Below are 28,000 nucleotides of genomic sequence, written 5' to 3'. Positions count from 1 at the left end.
CCCTAAATTACATATGTCCCATCTTAAAACACCACTTTCAGAAACTCATTCAAAAACATATTTGCACTGTGAGAAATGTTAAAAAACAAGAATATATGAGAATGTTGGAACCATCCACATCAATATCTTTAAGACATGTACAGCTTTGCAAAACCATGTGAAGGCGATGCATACAGGCCACTTGCAACAATATTTTAAATATTTTCTTTCTATTACTCACAACATGTTTAAAAATGATTAATTGATCCCATTTCAGAACACTGCTTTCAGTAACTCATTTAAACATATTTGCACTGGGAGGAAATGCCCAAAACAGAATAAAGTGCAAAAAAATCTGTAGTAATGATTATGCTGCCGCATTGTGCGGTGACATTTTTTAATAATAATAAAAAAATTGGCACACTTTTTTTTTCTCAAGTGTGCTAATGATTATGCTGCCATGTGCCAGTGGTGGCACGCATGCCTAGGGTTGCAGACCCCTGACCTATGCACACAGCGCTAGTGCAGATTCAGATTTAACTAAGCGCATAATGGCTACTTCTTGGCCCGACGTTGGGACAAAAATAGCAAACCAATAGACTAGGTCTGCACAACTTAAATATTGATGAACGACCACACTAATTAGGAGAAACGAGGCAGTATCAAAATGCTAACTTGACTTTATAGGGCCCACAATAAATGAATAAAATGGGCACTAAATATCACCCTAGTTTTACGTATGTATCATTCAGCCATACAATAGGGAAACAAGTGAGAACGAGGGGGAGGAAACCTGCAGAGCCTGACAGACACAGTCAGCGTCATCAGTAAAACAACTCAAGTAAATGGCAATTTCGTAAAAGGTTTAGGTTACAGGCCGTTTTAAGAAACCCTCAATTAACGACGCAGCTGGATGAGTGGGACTTAAGAGGCAAATTACAATCTCGGCCTGCTGCTGCACTATCATCTGTCCCCTCTCTGCTATTGATCACAATAGCCCTCCTTCCCAGCCACTCAGTCCCTGTGCCCCACTTATCCTTTACAACCAGAGCTTATCCCCCTCAATCGTTTTTAGTGTCCCATTTCAATGCAGAAACCAGTGGTTGGTTTGCATTTAGCAGCCTCTGGCATCGCAATTATGGGGACAGCAAGGTGAAGGGCACGGCAACACGTGATGCACATCGTCCATATAAAACACTACTGGGCTCCTCTGCACAAAGACACTTTTACAGAGTACCCAAGTACTAAAGCCAAACAGGAATAGCAGGTGGTTGAACCAGGTGATATCACTCGCTATAGGGATAGAACGACACCTCCTAGGTCTCAATGCTCTGATGTGTGCGTCAAATATGACATGGCCATGAATGATGAGTAGTAGAATATTGCCCATTTACAATATCGGAACCATTACCGTCTGAAAGCAGACGGCAGCCCAATGCTGAACAATATATAGGGAGCGCCTTGCATGCAGAAGTATAGTGTGTTGTGTGGGTGGAAGGTGCCTTTATTTGGTCTGTCTCCCGCTCCACTAGTGCCGCACGATTTGGTGAAAAAGTCATATTGCGATTATTGTGGACAATATTGCGATTTGCGATTGCGATATAATAAACAAATGGTGTCATGAGTCTACTTGCTTGGTTATCAAGGAAAATGCACACAGATTACTGATAATTTTAAAATGATTCTTTCTCAACTCAAACATACAAACTTAAACTAGCATAAAAAATACAAAAACTAAAAAATGTGTACAGTGCCGTTTTCAAAATAACAATATTTTACAAAATTAAATAAAAATATATATTTTTCAATATAAAAGCATTTCTGCTGTGCAAACTTGGTAGGTTTTCTCAATGGTACTAAATAATAGAACTAAATAAACTAAATAAGAAAATACATACAATTATTAATTTATTTTTAATTAAATCGCAGCCTTTTGCGGTTATACAATCGCAAAGGCTGATATCGCGATTGCGGTTCAATTAATCGTGCAGCACTACGCTCCACCACCCCCTCATCTGCACACGATGCAAAGAACTGAAACACACATGCTTGCATCACTCCACACACATCACTCCATCGCACCGTGAGACAGCTAAGGCAGATGTATTCAGTAAACTATTCTGTTTAAAATACCACAAAGCCATGGCTGCAGGATAGAGACGGGAATTTGGAGAGAGAGGCTTGCAAAGCACATTAGGAACCCTCTTTAATTGAGCAAGATGGGCATTAAGCCCAATCAATACTTAGGCCACTGATGTAGAACCAATGAAGTCTAGACCACGACCACCCGAAGCAGTAAATGCAAATGACATTGAACAAATTATATTGTGCGTGTTGCCCCTAGAGAACAAGCAATTTAATTTGAACGTAGTGTGAATGGGTAGAACATGCTCAGCAATGGGCCCACCATCCAGTAAGCAAAATATAACTTCCAATTTTGGGAATCTAAGAGCACTATGAAAATACAACCAAAACGATAAAAAATTAGCTTAAAGATGCGGATGGTTGCAGGACCGCGTCTATTTTGACCTCTATTCTAAGGTTTGCCTCAGAAAATTCAGCTGCTAACAGCAGATAAGTTTAGCTTCATTCACACTCAACACTCATTATATTATATGTAAACTAACACTGACAACATTAACTGTAACGTCACATAAAGCAGATGAAAGGGTTGTTAAATGTTATGAAAATACTTCTTGGCCATTACTGGTTGAAGACATAACTACGTGGTTTGGCACCACCGTGCCCTATTTAGGTGAACCAGGAGTTAATTCCACACCCTGAATTTGTACACGTTCTGACAAGTTCTCAAAATCCTGATACCTATTAAGTGGTGGAACAAAAACATGAGTTGGCGTTAAAGAAAAGAAAAACCTGATGGAGCACCATTTACTCCATCAATGTTGTCAATAAAAGCCATAGCATCACCCAGCCCCTGAACAAATCGTCAAAGAGCAAGCGGACATGGGAGAGCCGCATTAAGGGGAGTGCTACTTCTTTTACCTCTGAAGTCGTTTAAATCCAATAGACGGTGTGAACCACAAGGGCAGCGTTGGCCTTCCCACAAAAACAGCCTGCTCGTCCACTGACGTCCGGGCATGGCCCCGCTCGGTCAGAAAGAGCCCTTAATGGGATTTCACAATATTAACACATTGTCCTGACTCAGCACCACTCGCACACTTGATACAGCGCTCCACTGCCAAACAGCCTCGGTGGGCGTGTTTTGGTTTGTGTGTGCCTGTTTGGCACCAGGGAGGGGTGGGGAATGACCGGGTGAGGAGTGTGTAGGAGGGAGTGCACCAACTTCTCTGTGCACAACTCCTGCTAAGTAAATTCTTAAGGCTGGCCGACAAACACAGCAGTGGGAGGGGTCGAGAACGTGTGTAAGAGAGAATGTATTCAATGGCAAGGTGGCCTGTTTTGTTCACAAATATGAGACAGAAAGACGACATTAGAGCCCTGTTTTCTGTTCTTCATTGTGTTGCTGCACTTAATCATTACTCACTTGTCTCCAACTTTAGCCACATCCTCACGGCGATGCTAGATAAATGGCTACTGATGAGTGAGACTGAAAGAAAAGAGAACGAAGAGTGCCAGAAGTGGGCGAGAGAAAATATGAAGAGCGAGGGAAGCACAAGCAGCATCATCATGCACTTATGTGTCACACATTCAACGTTGGCGATTTTGGTTGGGCTGATTGCTGCTTGACACAGGAGGTAGTGAACGGGGAGGAACTCCGCCACCATCCTAAATCTCCCAAGAAATTCTGGTGACAGTTGATGCCAGGGTAATGAGCACCGCAAGACACAGGATTTCCTCTTGGGCTGGAGCCTCTCCTTCAAAGGGAATTTAGCAAGCATGCATTCCCGTGCAATGCACTGTTCTGCGTTTGTGTGGATCACTGGGTGGGTTCCAGTTTTTCCGGGCGTTCAAGTGAGATCTTGTGTGACTGCCTGCACTGTGATTGCCTTGAGACAGTAAGAGGGTGGGAAGGGAGGGAAATCTGGATCATCAGCTCAGCCAATCATTATGTGACAGCATGAGACAGAGGCACCTTATATGTGTTCCATTAAAAGACTGTGTTTCAGTTCAGATTATGATATAATAAACATTCTGCTTGAAGGACCTGGACCCGGCATACACTTGCGGGTGTAGTCTATCAAAAACAAATTATATAGCACAAGTCGCCATACAACTGCATCAACAAATATATAGTAAGTTATATAATAGCATGAACAAATGGAATGAAAGCAATCATGTTTGCAACAACCGTAATATAAGTTGATCCTTGATCTGATCGTGATTAAAGAACAAACTGAAAATGACAAATGACAAAAGTGATAATATTAAGTAGCAGTAATCTCTGTAGGGGGAAACTTTAACTTCTAATGCCAACTCACCGCTTCTGCACCTTGCAAGCGCTGATGAGCATACCCCAGCGGTGTTATCTGATGCAGTATCACACCAGTTGTTAATGGAAGCTGGCCAAGCAGGACTACAAGTTGGTGGCAAGAACGGAATAAAATAAACCTCCAATAAGCCCTTTCAAAGACTCATGTGTGTATGGGTATTAAAAATAAACTGTGCTTCAGGATTAATAGGGTGGGCATATGCCAGTTATAAAACAGCACAATGTATCCAAAGCACCTTCATGTTGGCGAGGGAAAAACTGAGCAAACTCTCTTGGTTGCCTAGGGCAGGTGGCTGCTGGGAGACACGGGATCCTCCCTGCGGATCATAGGCCTTTCACAGCCTGGAATATGCTCCTGAATATAGACCAAAACAGGATGTATGGTCCCACATGCTTTAACCCCAGCAAGGACTCCAAAAAGACTGTTGGGACAACATTCACAAGAAGCAAGTGTTAAGCGATCTCCTTGATGGAATTTGTCCCAGGTCCCAAGTTACTCATGTCAAGGTCAAGGGCACCGGCAGTAGAATGAATAAAACATGTTCAAGTAGTCCTGGTTGCGTATAGATTTTCAATGACATGTGAAATTTGTGAAAGTCGTTTAAGACGAAGGAAATACAAATATTCTTGTTCAGATGATCATACCACAGCTCTTGAGAAAGGCCTTGGTGACACGGAAATGAGCAACAGTTCTTCCATGGTTCCGATTCTTATTACAAGCTCAAATCGAGAACTCAAAACGGGCATGAGAAAGTTTTGGGAGTCAAAACTCTGGGCATCTTTCGTTTAAGATATGTTCCCCCTTACTGAACTGCTACCATTGGGTTTCACCTCAAGCGTAGACACATATTTGGAGATGTGTGCCGAGGACAGACCTGTCTCGCACCCACTGTTGTTGTGAACTGATTGTTGTTTGCCCAGGGCCACACAAGCACCATGACACACACACACACACACACACACACACACACACACACACACACACACACACACACACACACACACACACAGGTGGCAACAGAGGGGGAGGAGCAAAGGATACCTGATGACAGAGGTCACAAGGTTAACTCTCAGATGCTGGTTGTAGTAGTTGGGAGATTATGTGGGGAAGAGAGCTCTACGGTGGCCCTATCAGGCAGCATTAGAGAACAACAGTCGTGGACTACTGGCTGTATCTGGGAGTTTTGATGTCATTGAGGTACATACGTAGTGCAGAAATTGAGACGACATAATGTGCCAACACCGGACATGGTAATAACTAATTAAGGGCATCTGATGAAATAGGGTCCTCATCTGCTGCCATTGGTTCTCCTTATTGCCTTCCCACATTCTGATGTTGGCAGAATATGAGACAAGATGCGTTATTTGTTTTGTTATACAAAATATAACGATTTTGCCTCTAGACTGACCAACAAACGATTCGTTAAAATCATTGACGAATGATCAGACCTGGACGCTAGACTCCTCCGGGTGGGGTGGCCAGACATCAGCCCATGTTTGCGCACCTGTATGTTTGCCCACCTTGGTTTACACACACACACACACACACACACACACACACACACACACACACACACACACACACACACACACACACACACACACACACACACACACACACACACCTCTACCTGTGGTGTTAGAACAATGTGAATCCATCGTTACCTTGAACGCCACATGCCAAGAGTTGTTTAGAAAAGTTGGTTTTTAGCCTATATTTACATGCCGAACACGTCCCATCGGTGAGAATAGGAATTCAATCGCCTTGTTTTATCTTAAAATATCCCGAATTAAGTCAGCAAATGTAACCTTTTTACTCACGTTGTCGGATAAAAGAAAAAGGTGAAAACGAGGAAGCCTCGCCTGCGGTTTTCTCCTCGCGACGCACGAAGTTTCCTCTTTCTCGAGCAACGAAAAACTGTTGGACTTTTCCTTGGGTGTCGGTTGAAATGTCTACTTCGTCGTGATACGCACTCGCACGGAAAACGGTACTCAGGGAGGAATTCTTGTAGTCAAAACGAGTTCAATTTATGGATACAAACCGACTCCGCAAACCGGCGGCTTCTTTGTTCCTCGAGCCCTTCTCTGTGGGACTTCCCATTCATGTGTGGCAGACACGCGCTGATTGGCTGCGCCGTCAGAGGGATGGGATCATTGGGAATAGGTGAGGAGGAGGCCACTGGATGACTTTAAGGACTGCCATCCCTCCCTTTTGCCTCTTGGCCGAAGCAGAAATGAGTTTCATTAGCATGATAGTGATGCCTTACAGCACAATCATTTCAGAGGGATGTGATTGGAAATAGGTGAGGAGGAGGCCACTGGATGATGCCTTTAAGGACTGCCCTCCTTTTCGCCCCTTTAGCGAAGCAGAAATGTGTTTCATTAGCATGATAGTGATGCCTTTACAGCCCAAGCATTTGCATTGTCTTTGCATTGTGGTAGAAGGCTTCTTCACTGCAGTCTTTACATTGACTGGACTTTGGCAGCGCTCAGCTGGGCTGAAAGGGAGTTTGATTCTCCTGATCGATGCAGAAATTTCTCTATTTGTTTTATAATCTCAAATCTTTCAAATCTACTTTTCATTATCATATATCTATTTTTTTGTTATATCACACACCTTATGTATTCTTTCTCTAACAGAGGAATGCTCTCATTCTCTCATTTCATAGCTATCTCCATATGCTTTGAATTCACATTTGAGCCAAAGCCAAAACCAGATTCTTCCATATCCCTATATTGACAGAGATACATATATCAGTATAGGGGTGCAATATTTAATGGTGTGTAAACACAAGGTGTGAGGCCGGCAGGCATTAATCAGTTTTCATGTAAGGCCTGCAGTGTGGACAGGCGACTTCTCTAATGACAAAGGGATGCAGAGGACTTTGTCTAAACTTGGCTCAGCTGAACTTCCTCTCTCACACTTTGCGTGGGTAATTTGTGTGTGAGAGTTGGAGCGAGAGAGATAGAGAGAGAGAGAGAGAGAGAGAGAGAGAGAGAGAGAGAGAGAGAGAGAAGGGCAGTGGGAGCAGTCTTTAAATGTCTTCTCCCCAATGGGTATTTCATGCACCACTGTGTGTAGGAGGATTAGCACACACACACACACACACGCACACACACAAACACACACACACACACACGCACACACACACACATTCACAACACGCACACTCAATCAATTCAAGAGTTGCTTGATTTCAACTCATGATGTGTGTGTGTGTGTGTGTGTGTGTGTGTGTGTGTGTGTGTGTGTGTGTGTGTGTGAGTGTGTGTGTGTGTGTGTGTGTGTGTGTGTGTGTGTGTGTGTGTGTGTGTGTGTGTGAGTGTGTGTGTGAGTGTGTGTGTGAGTGTGTGTGTGCGTGGGTGCGTGGGTGCGTGGGTGCAAGCTTGCATGTGTATGATGTCCATACACAATTGACATGGTCTTCCCTTAGGGGAGGCCCAGAATATTGTTTTGATTCTTAAAAAGCATTTTCAGATTTGGCCCACTACCGCTCATGACACCATGAAGCCTTCATGCCAATCGGGCTGGCATAATATGAGCGTTCAAACAAGCCTCTGGTGCCTCAGACAGCAACCAGCCAGTGAGTCACCTGGGAGAACCAGTATCCAGATAACCACTCAGTTTACGTGTCTCAAATTACTGATTAAGGTTAGACCCGGCTTGCATGGGTGTCATGCATTCATAGTGTGGGAAGGCAATGCCTATTAGGCCCTATCTGTGGTATAAGCGCTCAAGTAAATTAGCTTGCCCTGTATTTTACCAAGACACCAGACAACCACATTTGGGTCAGTGTCAGGTGATGAAGATTGGATACAGTAGGCAGGCTCACTGGCAGGCCTAGTGGAAGAAAGAAGGGCAGGGTTTTAGCTGGCAATGCAATTTAGTCTAGCTCATCAGAAATACATGCGGCCAGACAAGCTAAGAGGGGAACTGTGCAATTCGTGACCTCAGTGACTTGTCTATGAACATTTACAGTTTTGCACTTTTGGATCTTGGCCCTGATATTTGTGAGGAAACTTTAAGCTCATCAAACTATATCCGACACTGTTTTTGTCCTATTTGCTGCCCTTTCCCCTCCATAGACATCAGGATGATGCAGGTACGGTTAGAGAGAGAGAGTGGAAAAGAGCTGAAGAGAGCTAGATCTTGATAATGAACAACCCTAAAAATGTTACCGTGACAGGCAAGATAGATTCCCAAAACCAATCAAGGAAGAGTTTCCTGATTAGTCTGAAATTTGCCGGGAGCAGTCTAAAATTTAAATGTTATCGTAGTGTTGTCACGCAATATCAAATTTCCCTCACTAAGACCTGACGGATGGCTTGGCATATCTAACAGGTTCACTCAAATAATTTCAAATTATATAAAGTAAAGGGTATGCTGCTTAGCAAGGCAATATTAGTGACTGGGCACAAAGGGCACATTGCCCGGGCCCCGATTTTGCGGTCCAGGAGAGGCCCAAAGTTTTCAGGGGAGCGCGTTTTATCTTTACAAATTATATCCTTAGCACTTTATATTTTCCGTCTTTACCAGGAGGGTCCTTCTAATTATGGTCCAACTTTACAAGAAAGACCCTAGCTGTGGTTAAGTGGTAAATAAACTGCTTTTAATATTGCACTTTTCTAACCAGTGACCACTGAAAGCTCTTTATTGCCTATTATTCATACAAACATTCACACACTGGCGGTGTCAACCATTCAATACAACAGCCAGCTCGTTGGGACAAGTTAGGGTGAGGTGTCTTGCTCAGGGACACCTCGACACTCAGGAGACATAGCCTCCTGAGGCAATGCCTCCCAAGGTTTTTTTTTCAAAATGTTAAAACACAAAAAAAATAAAGAAACCTTACAGTGACATCTACTGGCCGTACTCTTAATAACACCAATAAAAGAAAAAAACAACAGAGATACGTGCATTCTTTCCATTTTATTGAATGTTTTCCAAAAACAGGCATGAGAATGCATAGACAGAGTCACACTTACTCATCGAATATGACATGGGGGAAAAAAGGGGGCAAGAAAACCAACCTCACATTCAAATAAAAACACTGCTTGTGGCAATAAGAACGACTGCATACTATTATACACACTGAAAGGGACATGACGCAACGTGGAGACGAGCGCACCAACACAAACGCACACACACACACAAACACGCACCCGCGCACATACACACACACCTCAAGGTGACGCAATGCAAACGTTTAAGTGCCAATTGAGCCATCTTCAGGCTGTGATTTTCATTAAGGTTAACACAACTCCAATTAGATTGAACAGGGAGGTTGGTAATCCCGAGCCACAGAAAGCATAAGCAACCCAACATAGCCTTTACATATAAGGGAACACTCAAGTTTAGGTCCAGCCCTACAGTTGCAAGCTGAAACTGGCACTGGAGTCTGAGCAACATTATAATAAACAACGTTGTGTGGAACATAGCCATATTTACTTGCATATTTAACTATTATATTTTAGTAGTCTAGAATCTAGTGGAGCCTAGATAGTATACATTGGGCAGCAGGCGCAGATACTTGTATAGCTTCAGGTGAGATGGCACAAAGTGTAGCACATGTGTTGCATATTAAGGACGGGGAGTTGGGCATGAGGGTGCAGATTGCCGGTTGGAAGTCATCAACATAAGCTTGAGTGAACTGCATCATAGAAAAGGGTCAGGGTATTCACATAGGACGCTTCTTTATTATGGGAGTTCATCATTTGACCGTGAGAGGTCAAATGATGAGGACCCTCCATGGTGCAAAAAAAAAAACAAATCAACAAGGAATGGGTTCAGCCTCAGTTGTGTAACATCACACAAAAATGCTGACACACGCACACATACAAAAGAGTAAATTAGATGATTGACCTGGTCATCCATCCTGGATTGCAAAAGGGGCACAACAATACAACATTAACATATAGAGAACACATACAACTGCTAGAAGAAATGTAAAAGTGCATAAATAATGACGACAGCTTGATGGAGAAGCAAATGACGTGTGGGAAGACTGGCTTATGCATTTAACTTAACACATAAAAATGCCACAACAACCCTTCATTTGTTGAAATACTTTATCATTATAAAGCATGTCCTGTAGCCAATAGAATAACTAGTTTAAATTGTTAGTCTATTTTGGATGTTTCACAAATTGGTCAGTTAATGGTTTTATTTAATGGCTTATTAGTAATTATGTTATTGTTTTTCCTTCTTAGATTCCAGTTGGTTAGGAAACTGCTGCCTGCAGGCAGATCTCAGACTCCACATAATCACACATCCATGTGAAGAGGTAAGGTCTGAACACTGCCTTTTAAACAGATACTTTATTCTATATTTGATGAGCTATAATCACAGAACTACGCAGTTTTGAACTATGCGTTAAACATCGGGTACGTTTAGGGACACCTACATGTCTCGACCACGGCTAGCATCTGGCACATCTTAAGGGACCGGGGTGTTGAGGATGAACCGCAGAGCTAGCTATCGGTCCGTGAGTTTGCTTAGCACTTATCGATAAAGGCTCCCTTGAGTGCAACCAGCAACCACACACACAACTCACCTTATGTTTAACACTGGGAGTATGAGCATCCACAACCCTATCAATGCATCCAATGTGCTTTTCTACTCGGTTCACACAAGAAAGCAAAACGCCCCCCCCCCCACCACATAGGGAAAACCAAAGGGCCAGTGGCCCCTAGACTGCAGCAGTGGTCCCCCGACCACTTACAGATTATCAATGCGGGGCAGCTGCACTGCAATGGCCATTCAAGTTTCTGAATCCAACATGCAGACAAAAAAAACAAAATATTGTGAAAGGCCCCCAAAGCCAAAGAATGCATCTTAATTATCAGGTGGCAAGAAAATCTGGTTTGGTTTCCTGCCACTATTCTTAATTCCGGCTCAGTGCCAGCAATGAGATTACTTTGACTTATTTTTATTGGTATTGGAGTTTTTTCAACTTCATTTATTGTCTTCGGCTTGGTTATCGTAATTAAATATACTTTTCGGTACAGTAATGTGGTCACTATAACCCCTGAGAGAGCGGGAGGGAAGGAGGGTGGTCAAATTATAACGTTTTCAAAAGCAACAAGAAGTTTTCGGGGGTCAACACTATTGGCCAACAACTTTACAATGTTTTACGCTGCCCATGGGAACCGAGAAAGACACATCCCCATTTATAAAGCAGCCAACTGACCTCAGTAAGACACAGGGTAAGCCCAGCGCTCAGGCTGTCTATTTGAAGAGGGGGTCTCGCTTCTTCACATACCGTTCTATATGGGAGTTGGTTCCTTCTCTCTCACACTCTTTTTCTCAATCTGACTCTTCGAAATGGAAAGGGGGCAGGGGTTACACAAACATGAATGAATGACTGCGCTGTTTGTTTGTTTGTTTTCTAGTCGTGGTGGTCGATGTTGTTGTTTAACCGCTGAGGAGGTAGACCACCAGCTCGTAGGTGCACATCATGATGGCGGTGTTGGGGATCTGCCGCACCAGGTGGGTGGTGAGGCCGCGGTACAGCGCACGGAAGCCCTCCTCCCTGGGCACCGTGGTGAGAGTCTGGAAGAATGAGTGGTACTTGGTGCCTTCCTCTCGTAGCCGGGTGCGGATCACTTCTGCAGAAGGAACACAAGAGACAGGAGGAAAGGATTCAGGGGCTTAGTAGGGCTACTCCGTGGTGATTCACTACAATGGGATTTCCCTGGTTCAAATCAGCTTCAAATCATAAATCGGAAAATCCACAAATCCAAATCATGTCTTGTTATCCTACATAAATCTCCATGAAAAAATCAACTTTCCGAAGTTTTTGTATGGCCCATTCCATGATTTTCAGGTATTGCTATTATTGTAAATGATAGGTCACGTCTGCTCTAGCGGGAGCCGGGATGCTCTCACCGTGAGGATAGGCGATGGATGTGGCGCAGGTCTTGGAGGTGGCGGCGGCGAGCATCATGCCAACAAAGTCTGAGGCGTCCTTGGACGCCTCCTCCTCGTCCTCCATGTGGTGGGCGGCCTTGGCCTCCTGGAGGCGCCGCTTGATGCTCTCGTAGATCACAAAGTGGATCACAGTCTCTGAGATGCCCGCGTAGGACGCAGACATGCCGCGGTAGAAGCCGCGCAGGCCGTCAGCGCGGTACACCCGCCGCATGCACTCAAACGCACTCATCTGCTGCTCCCCGCGGTTCCTGAGGGACGTCAAGGAAGAACACGCGTTAAGAGACAACTTTAGTGTTGAAATAGTTGCCATTGAAGTATTGAATACTATCGTGTGTCGTCTGTCCCACTTTTCTTCAACCATAGCCTTGGGCTGGGACAATACAAAACGTCTCATGCTGAACAAAGTACTAATGCAGAGAGTACCGGATAAACAAAATGACCCCAGCAGAGCCTACCTGGCGTCCAGCTGCAGCCGAGTCTTTATGAGCCAGATGGGGTTGGTGGCGGTGATGGCAGTGAAGCCTGGAGACAGGGAGGGAGAGGATCACATGACCATACTATGAGGGCTATTTTAATCTATATACTATATACCACATGAGCGCTAAAAAAAACCAGATAAAACCAACGTCGTTAAATAAAGAGCTACCAGTCGGTTCACAACTTTACCTACTGGTCAACTTTTATAGCTGAGATGTGTGTATATTCTTTATGCCGCATTCCTGAACTTTGGTTGGCCAGGAGGACAGAGGGGAATTAAAAATGGAGAAGTTTAGCTGGTGTAAAGACTAATAAGGCAGCTCGGAGAGAAAAAGGAGGAGTTAAACTATTCGACTTGGCCGCTGACGGACATAGAAAAGACCCGTGCACTGTGCATCTGATAATTGGTGTGGCAAAAGAAAGAAAGAAAGAAAGAAAGAAAGAACGAAAGAAAGGAGGAAGACTGATAGGGGAATAAGGAGAAGAGGTAGAAGAAATAGAAGAAGCACAGCTCTGTGGTGAGTACTCACGCAGACCCGAGCTACTCTCCTCACAGATGCAGCACCTCACAGAGACCCCAGGTGGAGAGTGGGGGAGTAGGGGTCTCTGTGCCCTTGTGCCAGAGAAGAGCTACGGTAGAGCAAAGGCCTAAAACAGACACAGGCTTGTGTTGTGTGGCACACTGACCGGCATGCAAGCCCCTCAACGTACCCAGATACACCCCCCCCCCAACGTATCCAGATCCCCCCCCCCCCCCCCCCCCCCCCCCCACGGACCCAGATACACCCCCCCAATGTACCCAGATACACCCGTCCCACCATCACCACCCTCATTATAGAAAATACACCGTCAACGTACAAACAGCATCCACAGGATTCAATGCAGCAGAGTCAAGCCCACAGTGGAACAAATGTTGGTGGAATAAAGACAGGTTTTGTCCTTCATTTCAACCAATAAATAGAACCCCTTGCACATCCCTGTGTTCAAGAGTATGTGCCAACGTAGGCCCCCATGCAAGCTATGCCTGCGCTAGACTGAATTTAGTAACGTTTATGATGTTTGGGGCCCATTTTAAGTGAGAGTATGCGTGCCATCTGTACCGACTATTAGAGTGCCTTTGGCAAACATACGGGCTGGGTATCTTGTTGGCCCATCACCTAATCAGGCTTAGGATTACAGCTAACACGGAAGGACCCATAATCAGGTGTCCCTGTGAGCCTGCAGAGAATAGGGTTGGCCCCTAGGGGGAGACGTTAGTGTAGGAAATCATGACGGTGGTGGCGGCTGCTAGGATTTGTGTTGTGGTGCATGAAACCAAACACGTGGTCAAGCTGTCTTAGTGACATGCACTCATACAATCATGAGTATAGGTTTCTGGACTGAACTGTGGAGGTTTTTGCTACAATTGAGTGCAGAACATTGCAGAAAGCCGGCAGCAATCAATCAATATAATCGATTTGAGGTTTGTTTTCATATATACTGTGCATGGGAGTAGTTCACACACTAGTTCAACAGCTGCTAGTTCTCAGGAACATGGCTGGATATTAAATAGCTACAGGGTGTGGATGATGTAGGACCAATAATCTTTACACCGGCTTAAATGCAAATCACAACACGTCATGAAGTTGATTACCTGCCAGGCCAGCCGATACCATGTGCACCTGCGTGGAGTCTGGCTCCAGGACTCCATTCAGCCTCTCTTTGGCGCTGGAGTACGCAGCGAAGTAAATGGCTCTGTTGGAAACGGATGTAATTCCACATAAAAGTGAGACATTAGAAACATGTTTACAGATGCATGCTATGTTCTGTAGTACGACAGCTCATTAGACTGGGTCCATTTATGCACATCTACATAAACAAGCCACCCACCATCACTCGTCATGCCGCTACTTAACGACAAGACAACCCTATTATCCCTGTAACAAGCTAAAAGCTGAAATATTTCAACAGACCCTGAAAGAGCAAAGCATCAAATTCCCTTCGTCCAATTGTGGAGATTGTATTCCCCAATAAGACAATGGTTAAGAGTGAAGTAGGAGGGCAGACTGGTTTTAACTGATGTGATTGAAACTAGCAGGGACAGCACAGATGCTGATCTGGCTTAAGCAGATGAAACTCTTGCGGCCTGACCCCCTCCCCTCTTTTAAGAAGTTTTTAAATAGGTTCAACATGTTTCTGATAAAACACGTATCACCACTCAAAGTTAGTCTCTTTTTAAGAAAGGAGAGGTTGTCAACTTGGTGGTTTCTTCTACGTATTTCAGTGTTCATTTCAAATTTAAAGAGCAAGTGAACCCAAACCAGCTTTTGTTTCGCTTTGAATGTGGTAATTTGTTGTATATGATTGTCAACATAGTAATCAATGCATTTGATCACCATTACTGAAATAAGTTCCCAAGTTAGATGTTTTGCCATTCTCCCCAAAACACTATGTGAACGTTCTACTCTGCTGAACGCAGGTGGCGTTCTTTTCGTGACATCAAACTACCTTTTTGAGGTAGTCTGACGTCATGACCAAATGGCACCGGCGCTGCAGTTTGTGTGGACGTGTAGAGCTTTGTCTGGGCAGCGGTTGACTTTGGTGTCCGCGAGAATGTTGGGGTTTTTTTTACACTTATTTCCAAAAGGCTTTTGGAAATAAGTGGATTTTTTATTTATTTATTTATTTATTTTTAAATTGCATGATGAAACAATGGGCTCACTGGCTCTTTAAGGGAAAACCAGCACGTGTTTACACTGCTGAGTCCCTGTGTCAGCATTCATTAGCCCAGAACGCAAACACTCGACACATGCCTAGCGCCAGCACTAGCTCAATATAGCATTAGTCGCCACCCAGCACCATTAGGCACAACGTTGCCGACATTATCATCTGGAGCCAAATTAGCATTAGCAGAAATTTTGCACGGCAGGTGAGCAACACTGACACTTTCCACTCAGACCCTTTTTTATTCCATGAGAGTGAGCGTCAATGTTATGTTCCCTGCTTCGATTCGCTAAGCAGATGTAATTCAGAACCCCATTGGTGTACAAGATGTAACAGTATAAAAGTGTCCTACAGAGCATTGAGGGCATTGCTGGCCTTTCAAGGTAAATGGATTCCATTAATAAGCATGCATGAATGACTTTCCCCGAGGTACATGCATTACTCTAAATGCCTACCGAGACTTTGGAGTACTGGCAAGTCCTGTAGTCTAATTTAAAAGCATGATGAGGAATCCCTTCTTAATGATGTTTTGAAGCATGCTCTTCTCTCTGTACATGCTTTGTTTGATGATGTTCTGACTGTGACTCTATTTATATGTTGTCTGTTGTTTTTAAATTATTGTCTGTAACTGTGAAACTGTGCTGCTGCCTGTCTTGGCCAGGACTCTCTTGTAAAAAAGATTTTTAATCTCAAGCAGACTTCTCCTGGTTAAATAAAGGTAAAAAAAAAATGTAAAAAATTAAGGGAATGGTAGGCAATATAAGGATTTTAAAAACAACTTTGAATGCTTAATTGTAACAAATATGATCAAATATTGGGCACATCTTTGGCAGGTTTTTGAACAACTGTCAAATGTTTCCAACATCGTCCTGATGTCAGTGTTGTCATCAATCAAAGAAATGCCTGAACAATGGAAAAGTAGTGGTAAGTAAGTATAGTACGTAGAGAATAAACCCATTCAACTTCTTCAATAGCCATCCAACCCTAGTGTGATGTGATAACAGAACATCCTAAATCTGGATTGACACAAGCAAAATTGGAGCGGCAATCCCGAAGATGATCTATTTTGTCCTCATCATTGTAATTATGAACAGAAAGGGCTTTTGAACAGAAACAGTCTTACACATTCTTGACACTTTTTACACTCTTACCTGGATGGGGCCACGCCCACCAGGTTGGGTCCCAAACCCCGAAACAGCGAGCGAGGTCCTTCTTTCTCCAAGATCAACCTGAATACACAGAAATACAATGTAAGTGTTAAAGCCTGAAACACCCATCTACCCAGGGAAAGGATATCAAACTCTTTGGCCCTCAATATTTTCAAAATGGCATTTGAAAATGTCTCCCCCAGCACTGTATGGTTAAGGCGGCCGCCTTTACAACAGTAGGGCCCCGCCTTGACTACCAATGTCTAAAAATATATATATATATTCTTTTTTATTATTATTATTTTTTAAATAAATATCTTTTAATTATTATGCAATAACAAAGTGCAAAACTCTCGTAGGGAAACAAAACATACTTTCATCAAGTACATGCATTATTTATTAAAGATAAATAATGCATCGGTAATACTGTTCAAAACAATAGTTGTGCCATAAAGCTTTTTGAATGGGATTGAAAAGGCGGCATCAGGTGGTTGTATATATTATTGCGAACTGAAACCCTCACCGAAAACCCCCCCAACCCCCCCCCCCCCCCTTGACCCCCTTGCTTTGAATATATTTAAACAAAATTAAATTATTATTTAACAGCTTACAAAATGAAACTGGATCATCCATATAGGCAGCAGAAGCTTGTGTTATGTCATCGAATAGGCCTAACAGAGTTTTATGTACGATTGAGAGTTTTAAAGAGAGACAGTAGAAGAGGACGATTTTTCTAAATATACAACCCCAAAAAAGGATCTTCCTTCTGGTCCTTCCTTCCTTCTTGGACAGAAACATTGCAACACGTTGGACCAGTTTGATACTTTGCCCAAAAGACCAGAGGAAGGGTGCAGGGTTATGTTGCTAGGATTGCCTAACTGACTGCGGCATTCTTTTTTACGCGTAAAAAAAACAAGAATAAAAGCCAGCGGGATGCATAGTGAAACCTAAAGGATTGGTGTCCTTTTGGTCAGTGCAGAGCCGGCACCCTCAAGCTGGCGTTGTAGAGTCTGGTTACAGAGAGAGGTTGGCCTCTCCGTTGGGGCGGCTGTCAGTACGAGCAATCATGGCAATGACATCCTTTAGCTAATCCTTTTCGACGCTGCAGTACATACATGTGGCCACGCAACAGAGCTTCTACCACTCATGAACATACCCAACACTCAACGCTCATGGACACTATTAGCATGTATATTACGTTGTCAACATATAATAGCCCAGAGAGCCCAGACAAATGTGCGTAGGGAGGAAGCAAACCATTGTTTAATGGTTTAAAAAGATTGTAGACCAGATTCAAGAGTTATTATTAGAGTGAAATTTGTTATAAATGGCATAGCCATTCGTCAGCTTTAAGTGAGGGAAATGCTTGGTGAAACTATCTGTTTTGAGTCAAATGCGCCTGCCTCTGTATGAGACAATTTCAGGTTCAGACCACTCCCGGCTAATTTCTGACCAATCAGGGCATCTCTTCTGTGATTGGCTCAGGGAATCTATCTCGTCTGTCAGTCACACTTGGGTGAATATTACATTTCTCAATAGTGGAAAACAAAGGGAGCAGAGAGGGAGGGCAAATTGTTCGGGTTTAGTCTCAAAATCCTGCTCTCTTGCACGCTTTACCACCATCTTTCATTAAAACTCTCGAATCTTACCGATAGCAGCTTTAAATGTAATTAAACAGAGACCTACTTGAGGCAATGCAAGGGACCCGGAGGTGACACACGGGCCACACTCGCCCCATTGACAGTGCTCAGCTGCACCTCAGACACATAGAGGGTGACGGAGGACGACTGCAGACGCGTCTTCACCACTTCCAGCGGACAGGTCAATATGGCTCCTACTGTACCTCCAGACCTGGAATAGAGATAGAAATGACCTTGTTGCATGGCGACGACCACATCCCATGCAATAATCAATGTTCAATATAGCAGGCCTGCATGATAATTGTACAATCTTTAGGTCAGGAGTTTCAAAATAAACTGTTAAACTGCCATAGAAAAAGGGACATCATTGACAACTACTGTAAAATGATCAATTGTTTACAAAACCTTGGTGTAGTCGGAAGCATTTAAAGATTGTGTAATTACTGTATCAAACAAGGGAAAGGTAAAGGTTTTGTTAATGTTAACCTGATTGCCTAGGATTGGCCCCTCTGTTGCAATACACGGAAAAGGCAACACAGAGAGAGCAGACCTCTTCAGTAAAATCATTAATTCTTTGATTGCATATTTCTATGTTTTCGATATACTGGGCAACCCAACAAAATGTAGAAATACGGGCGAGCAATAGTATCGGGAGCATGCATATTCGTTTTTTGCATGTTTTCATTACAAATCGGAAATTAGTTACCTGACTGGCACATACTACACTGGATAATGTGCCAGACTTTAATTTCAAACTTACTCCTGATAAACCCAAGCTTACAAAAAAGGAAAGTCTACTACACATTCAAAAGTTCCTAGTTGTACAGAATATACTCAAGACTGAGGTCATCTGAAAAAAAAAAAAAACTACTCTGCTTGGCAGGACATTGTGTGACTCCCACTTATCAACAGTCACAGTACTGTGGTTTTGGGTTAATTTTCAATCATTACAAATAGCAACGACGGCAGCGGTAACAGATAAGCTCCGTCAACGGATTTTGCTAGCAGGCCAGCATTTCATGCCTGGGACAAAATTTTGAGATTTAACGTGCTGCAGACAAAATGCGCTCATGTGTTCTACAGAGGACACTGGATTTGCTTATAAGGGCTCCTTCTGTATCTGATATACAGTACCAAACTCCCAAAATATTGTACGACATGGTTTATTACTTTTGGCATACGTGCTAATAACATATTATATATGCAAAACAAATAGATTATGTGGGCATTGGGCACTCGTCTGGATTTTGCCTGACTGCAAACACGTTGAATATATCTCTACATACAAAGAGACTGCATAGACAAGCACAGATGGGCTACAATGCATAGACAAGCGTGCATTCCGTCTCCAATAGACACAACGGATGTGATGTTGCATCAGTCAGTTATGCACGACTGGTCTTTATCGATATTGTAATAACTGTATAACAGTTTAATCGTGCACAAACTTGTCCTATCCTTCAGTGACAGGTTTTGCCAGGCTCACTGTATATTTTCTTTGACGGCTGAATACTGCAATAAACCAATATCACGATGAGCTTATCACAATCGGTTAGGTGTGCAAGTGTCATTGAAATAAAAAGCTAAATGACAAGTTTGACATCTTACACTTTACATAGTTCATAGTCACCATGTGCCTTGTCATTATATCTAAACATTTAATTTCAGCATTTAAGTCCAGCAATTCGAGGCACATTTTAACGTGGGGCATTTCTCTACACCTGTGGTTGTTTCACATGTATATCAGCCTCCAGTTAATTAACACCAATGACTCAAAGTAAATGACACATGCACAATTTGCATTGAGCCAAACTGGCAATCGACGTCAAGCGAGGCGATGCGGCGCATCACAAAGCAGCGCAAGCTAACTGGGCTACTGGGAGACATTACTGGGATGCGAACACTCACCCTCCTGCGAAGAGATGAACCACGGTGTCCCTCTGACTCATGGTGTATCATATTCAGGAACCGTCCAGACGACCCCAGCTTGGACAAGAGGAGACTATCGCACTGTAGCAACCCACGCCCCCCCAAGCTGTTACTCAATGACTGTTACCAACAAGACGTAGCTAGCCTAGCTACCTAGCATACAGGCTCCCCTGACAGAAGCCACCTCCTAGGGGATGAAGGGTAAGGCTGCTGGCATGCTTCTGTATTTCTTTGTCTCAAAAACACATTTTCATTGCAGCTTGTGCATACGTTTGAACGGTTCTAATCCAGCCCCTGTAACGAGTGATATTGAACCTCGGCCTCACTCACTCAGTCTGCTGCCCGCCGTGCCTGACTGAAGCCTGCGACATAGGGTCACAGTGTTTATGGACGAATGGGAAGCCGCACAACAGATGCGCGGATTGGGCGAGGGCTCTGCCTACTTCACCTTAAGCCCGCCCAATCACTACCTTTGCACGTGATAGCGCTCTTTTACAGAAGGCAAAAAAACGAGACTACAGAGAGGAGTCAGTGATGATTATGTCTGCCTTATACAGTCTTTCACATACAGTCTTTCACAGACATAATATACAAGAGAAAGATATTTTTGTTGATGTGATGGAGAATTGTTTTATGTTTAAACATACTGTCCATTTTGTGTAATTATTGTTATATAATAATTACACAAATTGTTATGTATTATTGGTAATAATCCAATAATATTATAATACTATTATAATATATAGAAGTGTGAACAAGTGAACAATGCTGTAAAATATATTAAGTTATAACACATGAAGTACATGTAGAAACTATAGAATGAAATACAAAAACAGATACAAAGACAAGAACAACATTAGTGCAACAGCTAATATATGTTTGCAATTTAATAATTTAGGAATTAACATTTGGAAGGTTGTAGAAAAATTATCAGGAAATTAGGCCACAATCTAAAGGTGCATTATTTAATTGTGTACAGTATGTGTTGATTTTGTTGTCCTTTGTTGATGTAATAATCATAGGTGTATTTCCCAAAAAAATATACGGTATTTATTTATTTACAAACGTTGGGACCCTACTCCTTCCACAATTTTGTCACCTAGAGACTTCATTTCAATTTTAGACTAATTTTAAGATATCCTATTTGTAATATACTTGAAGTCAATGGGAGGAGGGTGAAGCCATCTGCCCATTCTCTTCCAACTACTTCAGACTTCTTAACTCAGTCAATTTTTTTATTTTCAATATATTTTATGCTGTTTTCAGAATCACAGTTTAATTTCATACCTGCTTTGTGCATTTTCAGATGGTCTCATTGACTTACCTTGAGGCTGCTAGAGCATGAGAACATTCTAGATGAGCTCTAGCCCAAGCTGGCTATCACAGAAGCTAACCATTGCGGACGATACCATTTAAACTTGATCACTAGCTATTTGTTTAACTCTTCACTTTATTTGTTTCTAACCATTATTATTTTTTAAATGGTGTACATGTTTACTTTGTTTACTCCATTTAGACTTTGTTCAAATCCCTTCACTTGATTTAAGCCATTTAACATTTATTTTCATCTTATACAATGTGTCTTTACTAAAACATACTTTGAACCTCATTTTGTTCTACAGGACCCACCACATTTTCTGCAGGAAATGCTTTTTCTAGTTAGCGTTGGTCTTTTTAAGATGCAGGAAGCACGTGTTACCAATGTCTCAATTGGATCAAAAGGCTCCACTTAGATTCCTTAATTGCTTTTGTATCAAATTTCCCCACAGATGTTCACCTCTTGTAACCTATTCCTAGAGGTCAGAATCAAGTCAGGCATTCTGTCTTGATGATGTTAGGCATCAGGTATTCTATCTGTGTTCAAATAGATTACACCCGTACAGGGACTTGAACCCTGAACCCTTAGATTATCATCCCAAATATTGTGGGATTTATGGAATGTCCACCCTCTTCCAAATCGAATTCCCCCTAGCACCTAATCAAATGCACAACTGTCACCTGTCAGCAATATCTTAATGGGCTAATCAGACGCCATGCAGAAATATGAGCAATACATATTGCAAGAGAGCCAGGCTCTTGTAGTATTAAAACCCAAAGACTAGATTCATGGATGACATTCATATCCATGATGAAACCCTTAACGTTTTTCAGAATATGTAACACAAATGATTTACAGACTGATATCCACATGATTCTAGGGCTGTGTGTGTCAATGTCGTTGTGTGTGTGTGTGTGTGTGTGTGTGTGTGTGTGTGTGTGTGTGTGTGTGTGTCCGTGCATGTTCATATTCATTAAATTCAACTGCATTTTATTTGTATAGCCCATAATCACAGTTACAGTCTCAAAGGGCTTAAAAAGCCATATATTAATTACATCCCCCAGGGGCAAAAAAAAAAATCCCTTAATTAGCATGGAATAACATAGAGTGCAAAGGTGCCATACTTGACATATATAGGAATACAAGCAAACATTTTAAATCATTTAGTTAAGAAAAATTGATGGTGTCTATGCTGGCCGGTTAACCGTCAGGGGTTTCCCGGCATCCATTCACAGTCTCCGCAGCATACCAGGCATGCAGTCGCAGTCACCGCAACACACAAAAACAGACAGAATTATGAACAAGACTGGGCAAGGTGGACAGAAAACCTGTTAATCTAGTTGCTATGTTGTTCATGTCTGTGCTATATTGTAGGGGTCTCGTGCACAAGACCCCTACAATATAGCATCATTTGAACCAGGGGTGCAGGTTGACATGAGCCAATTCTCTGGCGTGGAACGCATAAAACGTGGTATACTCATTTGAGTGGCTAAATAAAATGCATACGCCTCTTAGTTTGATAATTGGAGCTGAGCTTCACCAGGGCCTAGATCATGTGCAGCCAGTTGCAGCAGCTAGCCTAACAACGTTAACTGCTAAATTGCCTCGAGATTAAAGACAGACGGAGCAGATAAGGGCCCTCAGCAGACAGCCCTATCCTCAGTTCTGCATCCTTGGCCCGTTTCAATATTCAACCGAGCACAGCCTTTTGTGTCCTGAAGGGCGCTTTATAGATGTTATGTATTATTATTGTTTGCCATATCTGTGGAATATGGACGATGGCTTCATGCCTATATTGTCGTTTCATGGTGCCTGTTGGATGCAGGGCCTAAACCTGATCCAAAGCATGGCTCTATCTGTTAACGCTACTGTTTAAGAATCGGTTAAACTGAATTTAACGGAACACGTTTTTCCCTGCATAAACACAAGCCCTGTGGTAAGTGCCGTGCTTGAAAGGGCTAGGCTTGGTTTGTGAGGGAAAAGTATTTTTGTTTTTGTTTTGGGGAATTACCCTGAAGTGGAGCTCCTGTTTCCTTGTATCACTGACTATTGGCCAATAGTGAAACGAACAGAATGCTAGTCTGAACTTTGAGAGTAAATATAGATAGTTTCTGCTTTTGGGTGGCCTCTTCGTCAACATACCTTGAGAGCTAAATGTAGGAACACCAATGTTTTGTTCAAATTTGCATTTCATGCACAATCAATGCCCAATATCTCTCATGGACAAATCCCATGTCCCATACTTTCACTCATATACCCTATGTGGATATACAATCTGAATGACGAAGTAGGATTGTAACTGAAACCGAACCTCTCCTTCTCAACAAATTTTTAGAAAGCAAAAAACGTGGGCAGTATGCATAGTCCGACTAACATTCATAAAATAACTGCTCATTGAGGTTTTTTTGTTTTTTTTACTGTCGTTCACTAGCAAACTAACAACATTTACAATTATAATAAACACATCAGCCTTTGAAATTATATTTCAATTTCCAGTTGTGTTTATTTGGAACGTCATTCACTAAAACCGCAGGGCGGAAAGATGGTTCCTCTGCCTTATATGAAGAGCAGTTAGTGAGTGGTTGTCTGTGACAACCATATTAGGATGCTACCTTATAAAGGGAATTGATTTGGGGGTATTCCTGTTAAGTCATCTTTGCTAAGTGTCTGTGTGTCACTGTTGGGTATCCTTTGTGAATCGATACCAAAATACCGATAGCCTATTTTTTTTTGATGAATACTGTATGCATTATCCTTAGCCCTTTTGGATGGATCCACTGAAAATAAATAAAACCACAACCATACCCCTTTTTTACTTTTAGTAAAAAAGTATTGTATTCAAATGTATTTAAATACTTATTAATGACTATTTTCTGATGTGCATACAATCAACAAACAAAAATGTGCTAATCAATACACAATATATATGTAAATATCTTAGCCTTTATTTTAATTAAAATGAATGTATTATTTAAATTTACAGATGTTACCCCTGTATTTACAAATGAATGGTCATAACAAAGTAGCTGCAAATCAACCTCAATAACCTTCATTGTTATTGCCATTTATGAGAAATAGATTTTCCTGGTACAGCAGTAATGTCAACATGGCTGTTCTCTATTAATGTTTGAATTGGGGTGACACTGGACCTTTGGTTTGTTGACAAATAATGGCACTGAACTTTTTGCTATTATTAGATTATGGGATTTTAGTTTGTGTGTGTGTGTGTGTTTGTATGTGTGTGTGTGTGTGTGTGTGTGTTTTTGTGTGTCTCTTGTGTGTGGTTCATCGTCATTACACATCAAAAAATTAGACAGACATAGAGGCCCATGTTTTAATCACATGCTTCTTATATGCCAGAACTAGGTCAGGTGTAAAGTTCATCCGCCTACCTGTACACGGTCTGTCTAGTAAATTCACTTATGGGCTCTGGGTAATTTGTCTACACATGTTAACTAAAACTTTACTAAAACCTAATCAAACCAAATATAAAATAAATGTGTTGCCACCTTTTTATTTGTCAATTGTTATGGACACCTAGTTATTATGAATATAATGTAATTTAGCTTACATTTAGACACTTTAGTCCAAAGTGAGTTACCATGAATTCAGATAGGCCTACAATTCATTAAAGAGCAGGTACACAGAGGAAGATTTTGATAAGAAATGAAAAAAGGATAAAATAAATAAACAACTGGATCGATATTGTTGCTTTTGTTATTTCTGTTATATTCTCTTGTCAAGACTAATATTTCCTACTCACAGAGAGTGGAACAAAGCCATTGCATTTTTGAATCCAATGCTAAGAGGATATAATGTTTCTATTGATTACTGTAGATTGAGAAATCCATTGTGAAATTAAGGTTTCTGGAATCAATAGAAGTTCCCAGGCTGCTAGTTGACCTCAATTTTAGCACTTTAAGCCTATCTTGTATTTATTTTGTATACATTGCTATTTTGGTAAAGCTGTATCAGGTATTTAGTTTATATCTTGGCTTTTTCAAATTTCCTGTACTTTCTTGTGCACTGCCTGGGAGTTTGAGGAAACAATATTTAAGTATATAAACGTGTATGCATATGTGCAAAATAAATATCTCTTAAATCTTGAATCTCAAAAGGATGCTCAAAAGGATGCTCCACCTTAAAAAAAAAAATTGTAATAGGACTCGTGATTTATGACAAGGCACGATGTCATGCCAATGCCAACAATCGCATAAGAAAGGGCAGGCCCAACCAGCAGTGTCCTGTGATTCCCATTGGTATGGGCTGGGAAGCCAGAGTAAAGTGGATGCACGTTTTGGCGACTTGTCTCACATGACCAAGGTACCTCTGTTCATTAGAGAAGACAAGAACGTTTCAAGGCCTGGTAATCCAAGCACGAGAACTCGATTCAATCATTCATAATCTTTGAAAAGCTCAAGCCTTGGGAATTAGAAAAAGAGAGAGAGAAGCCTCTCTCTGATCACATTCGTTTAGCAACAGAAAAGCAGAAACCGCAGAGGAAATCTCATTTGTCATTCATGAGTAACCTGTGGTGTGAATGTTGCACATAGGCTACTGACCAGGGACAAGACTTGTATGTGGCCGGTCCACTATCCGGTAAAGTCAACACTCCCCTGAATGCCCTAATGAGGATCCCCTGGATCTATTCTGTGAACATGTTCTCTTCATCCCCTTGTAACAGAGAAGAGGTTTTCTCATGCTAACATCCGTCGACGGACACAAGTAGTGTGAACAAGGCGTCAGGGCTCAGGGCTCATGGTGCGTTCACATCGCTGAACATTATGGGGAAAACATTTTCGCGACGTCGAAAAGTTCGCGTGAACGACACCTCATGACGCTGTTCTACTTCAATTCGGCAATTCGGCCAAATTTTGATAACAGAGTTGCCAAGTTGATGATGTATGGTTTACTAGTGACGCGCATGAACACGGCGGAACATGGACGTTTTACTCAATATAAAAGAATCAACCATCATATGTATCACATACTTTACTATTGATTGACATTGTAACGTCTGTTGGCATGACTTTGCTCAGTATTAAACATTGTGTACTGGTAAACCAGCTCTAGATAGGGGCAAGTGTTGCCTTCCATACAGTGGCAATACTGTATGTGCTTCTCATAAATAAAAGCAAAAGGATAGTAGGTGATAGGCATCAAGGAAAAAAAGGCTGTCTCGTTATCACCAGGACAGTGAACGCAAAGCCTGTTCACACTACATGCGTCCGTGGACGGATGACCGAGGGCGTGTCTGACGTATAGGGGACTAGTCTTTGTAAACGAATATTGCAGCCAATCAAATGGCTTCCCGCTACAAAGCTGGTGTGTGGATATAAATACAAACGATGAAACAAACAACAGGTGACTAAAAACAATCCTATCATTCCACATTTCTTTAAAAGATATAACGGCCAGATTTTTCCTGCTTCTTCCTGCTTGTTATTGCAAAATGGATCCAGTAGACGCGTGGAGTGTATTTGCATAACCACGATCTGATTGGCCGACGGATCTGGCGCTGCCTGAAAAGTTGAACATTTCTCAACTTTTTGACGCAGGCCACGGAGCCGAATGGACGGACGGACCCACAATGCATTTCGCGAGCGCCCCATGCAAAGTCAATGAGATCCGTCGAAGGATGGAGGTAGGGTGAACAAGCGCATTCACACTACCTCTGTCCGTCGACGGATCTCATTGATCCCCCAATTCTTCTCAACCATGGCCGAGATAACCCCCACTACGAGTCTTTAATTATCTGTAGCTTTAATACAAATGAGCAGCTGCCCCATTGACCAATGAGCTGTCAGAGGGAACCACAGCATGGAGGAGATTGAAGTGATTGTTGCCGTTTGCGGACTCCCGGAGCTCTGACTATATCTATATACTATAATATAATATAATAATAATAAAAATAATAATATAATATAATATATAGGTATTTATATAATATTATATCTAATATCACGGCCAAAAGCTATGTGCGCCTCGGATGATATTATGAATGATAAAGACTGCGTTTGACGTCTCTGGTACTTCCAGAACAAGTAAAGACTCGTGTTCACCCTACCTCCGTCCGTCCAAACGGCAACAATCACTTCTCCTCCATGCTGTGGTTCACTCTGACAGCTCATTAGTCAATGGGGCAGCAGCTCATTTGCATTAAAGCTACGGACACCAGAAACAGCTTCAAAATCATGTTTTCTCATATACTATGTTTACTTGTTGGAAAAACACCATAATATGTCTCCTTTAAACCAGTCTATATCCACACACACTCCCACATCCAGCTTGTGCTTACATCTTTTATATAAACCCAAAATACTAAGACTTCAATGACATGACAAATGGTGATCGACATTCATTACCATTGTACCTCATACCATTATTAGAATTGAAATATTATTTCCCACACGATTATTAGACAACAAGTAGACAACATCCCCTGCCTCCCCACCCTCCCCTCTC

The 28,000-nt window shown here is 42.2% G+C and overlaps 2 protein-coding genes across 2 annotated transcripts in view; both read right to left on the bottom strand.

Annotated features, from left to right (window-relative positions):
- LOC307072454 (SPRY domain-containing SOCS box protein 4-like) overlaps positions 1 to 6,456 on the bottom strand; it is a 42,734-nt gene extending 36,278 nt beyond the window's left edge. Inside the window, exon 1 of the mRNA XM_079731759.1 lies at positions 6,212 to 6,456. The gene's annotated coding sequence lies outside the window, so the exon portion shown is untranslated. The remainder of the gene's footprint in view (positions 1 to 6,211) is intronic.
- Positions 6,457 to 9,347: 2,891 nt separating this feature from the next.
- On the bottom strand, positions 9,348 to 20,559 carry LOC307072125 (solute carrier family 25 member 36-A-like). Its single transcript, XM_079731320.1, has 7 exons — positions 20,197 to 20,559; positions 18,335 to 18,499; positions 16,652 to 16,729; positions 14,431 to 14,531; positions 12,776 to 12,842; positions 12,279 to 12,568; positions 9,348 to 11,998 (listed from the first exon to the last, which is right to left on the bottom strand). Exons 1-7 carry the CDS (start codon positions 20,235 to 20,237, stop codon positions 11,805 to 11,807), a joined length of 936 nt encoding a protein of 311 aa, XP_079587446.1. The 5' UTR covers positions 20,238 to 20,559; the 3' UTR covers positions 9,348 to 11,804.
- Between the last annotated feature and the right edge of the window lie 7,441 nt (positions 20,560 to 28,000).

Source organism: Pollachius pollachius (assembly GCF_949987615.1).
Source record: "Pollachius pollachius genome assembly, chromosome: 3".
Lineage (NCBI taxonomy): Eukaryota > Metazoa > Chordata > Actinopteri > Gadiformes > Gadidae > Pollachius > Pollachius pollachius.
The sequence above is the reverse complement of the archived record's forward strand: the minus strand, read 5'-3'. Positions and strand labels throughout refer to the sequence as shown.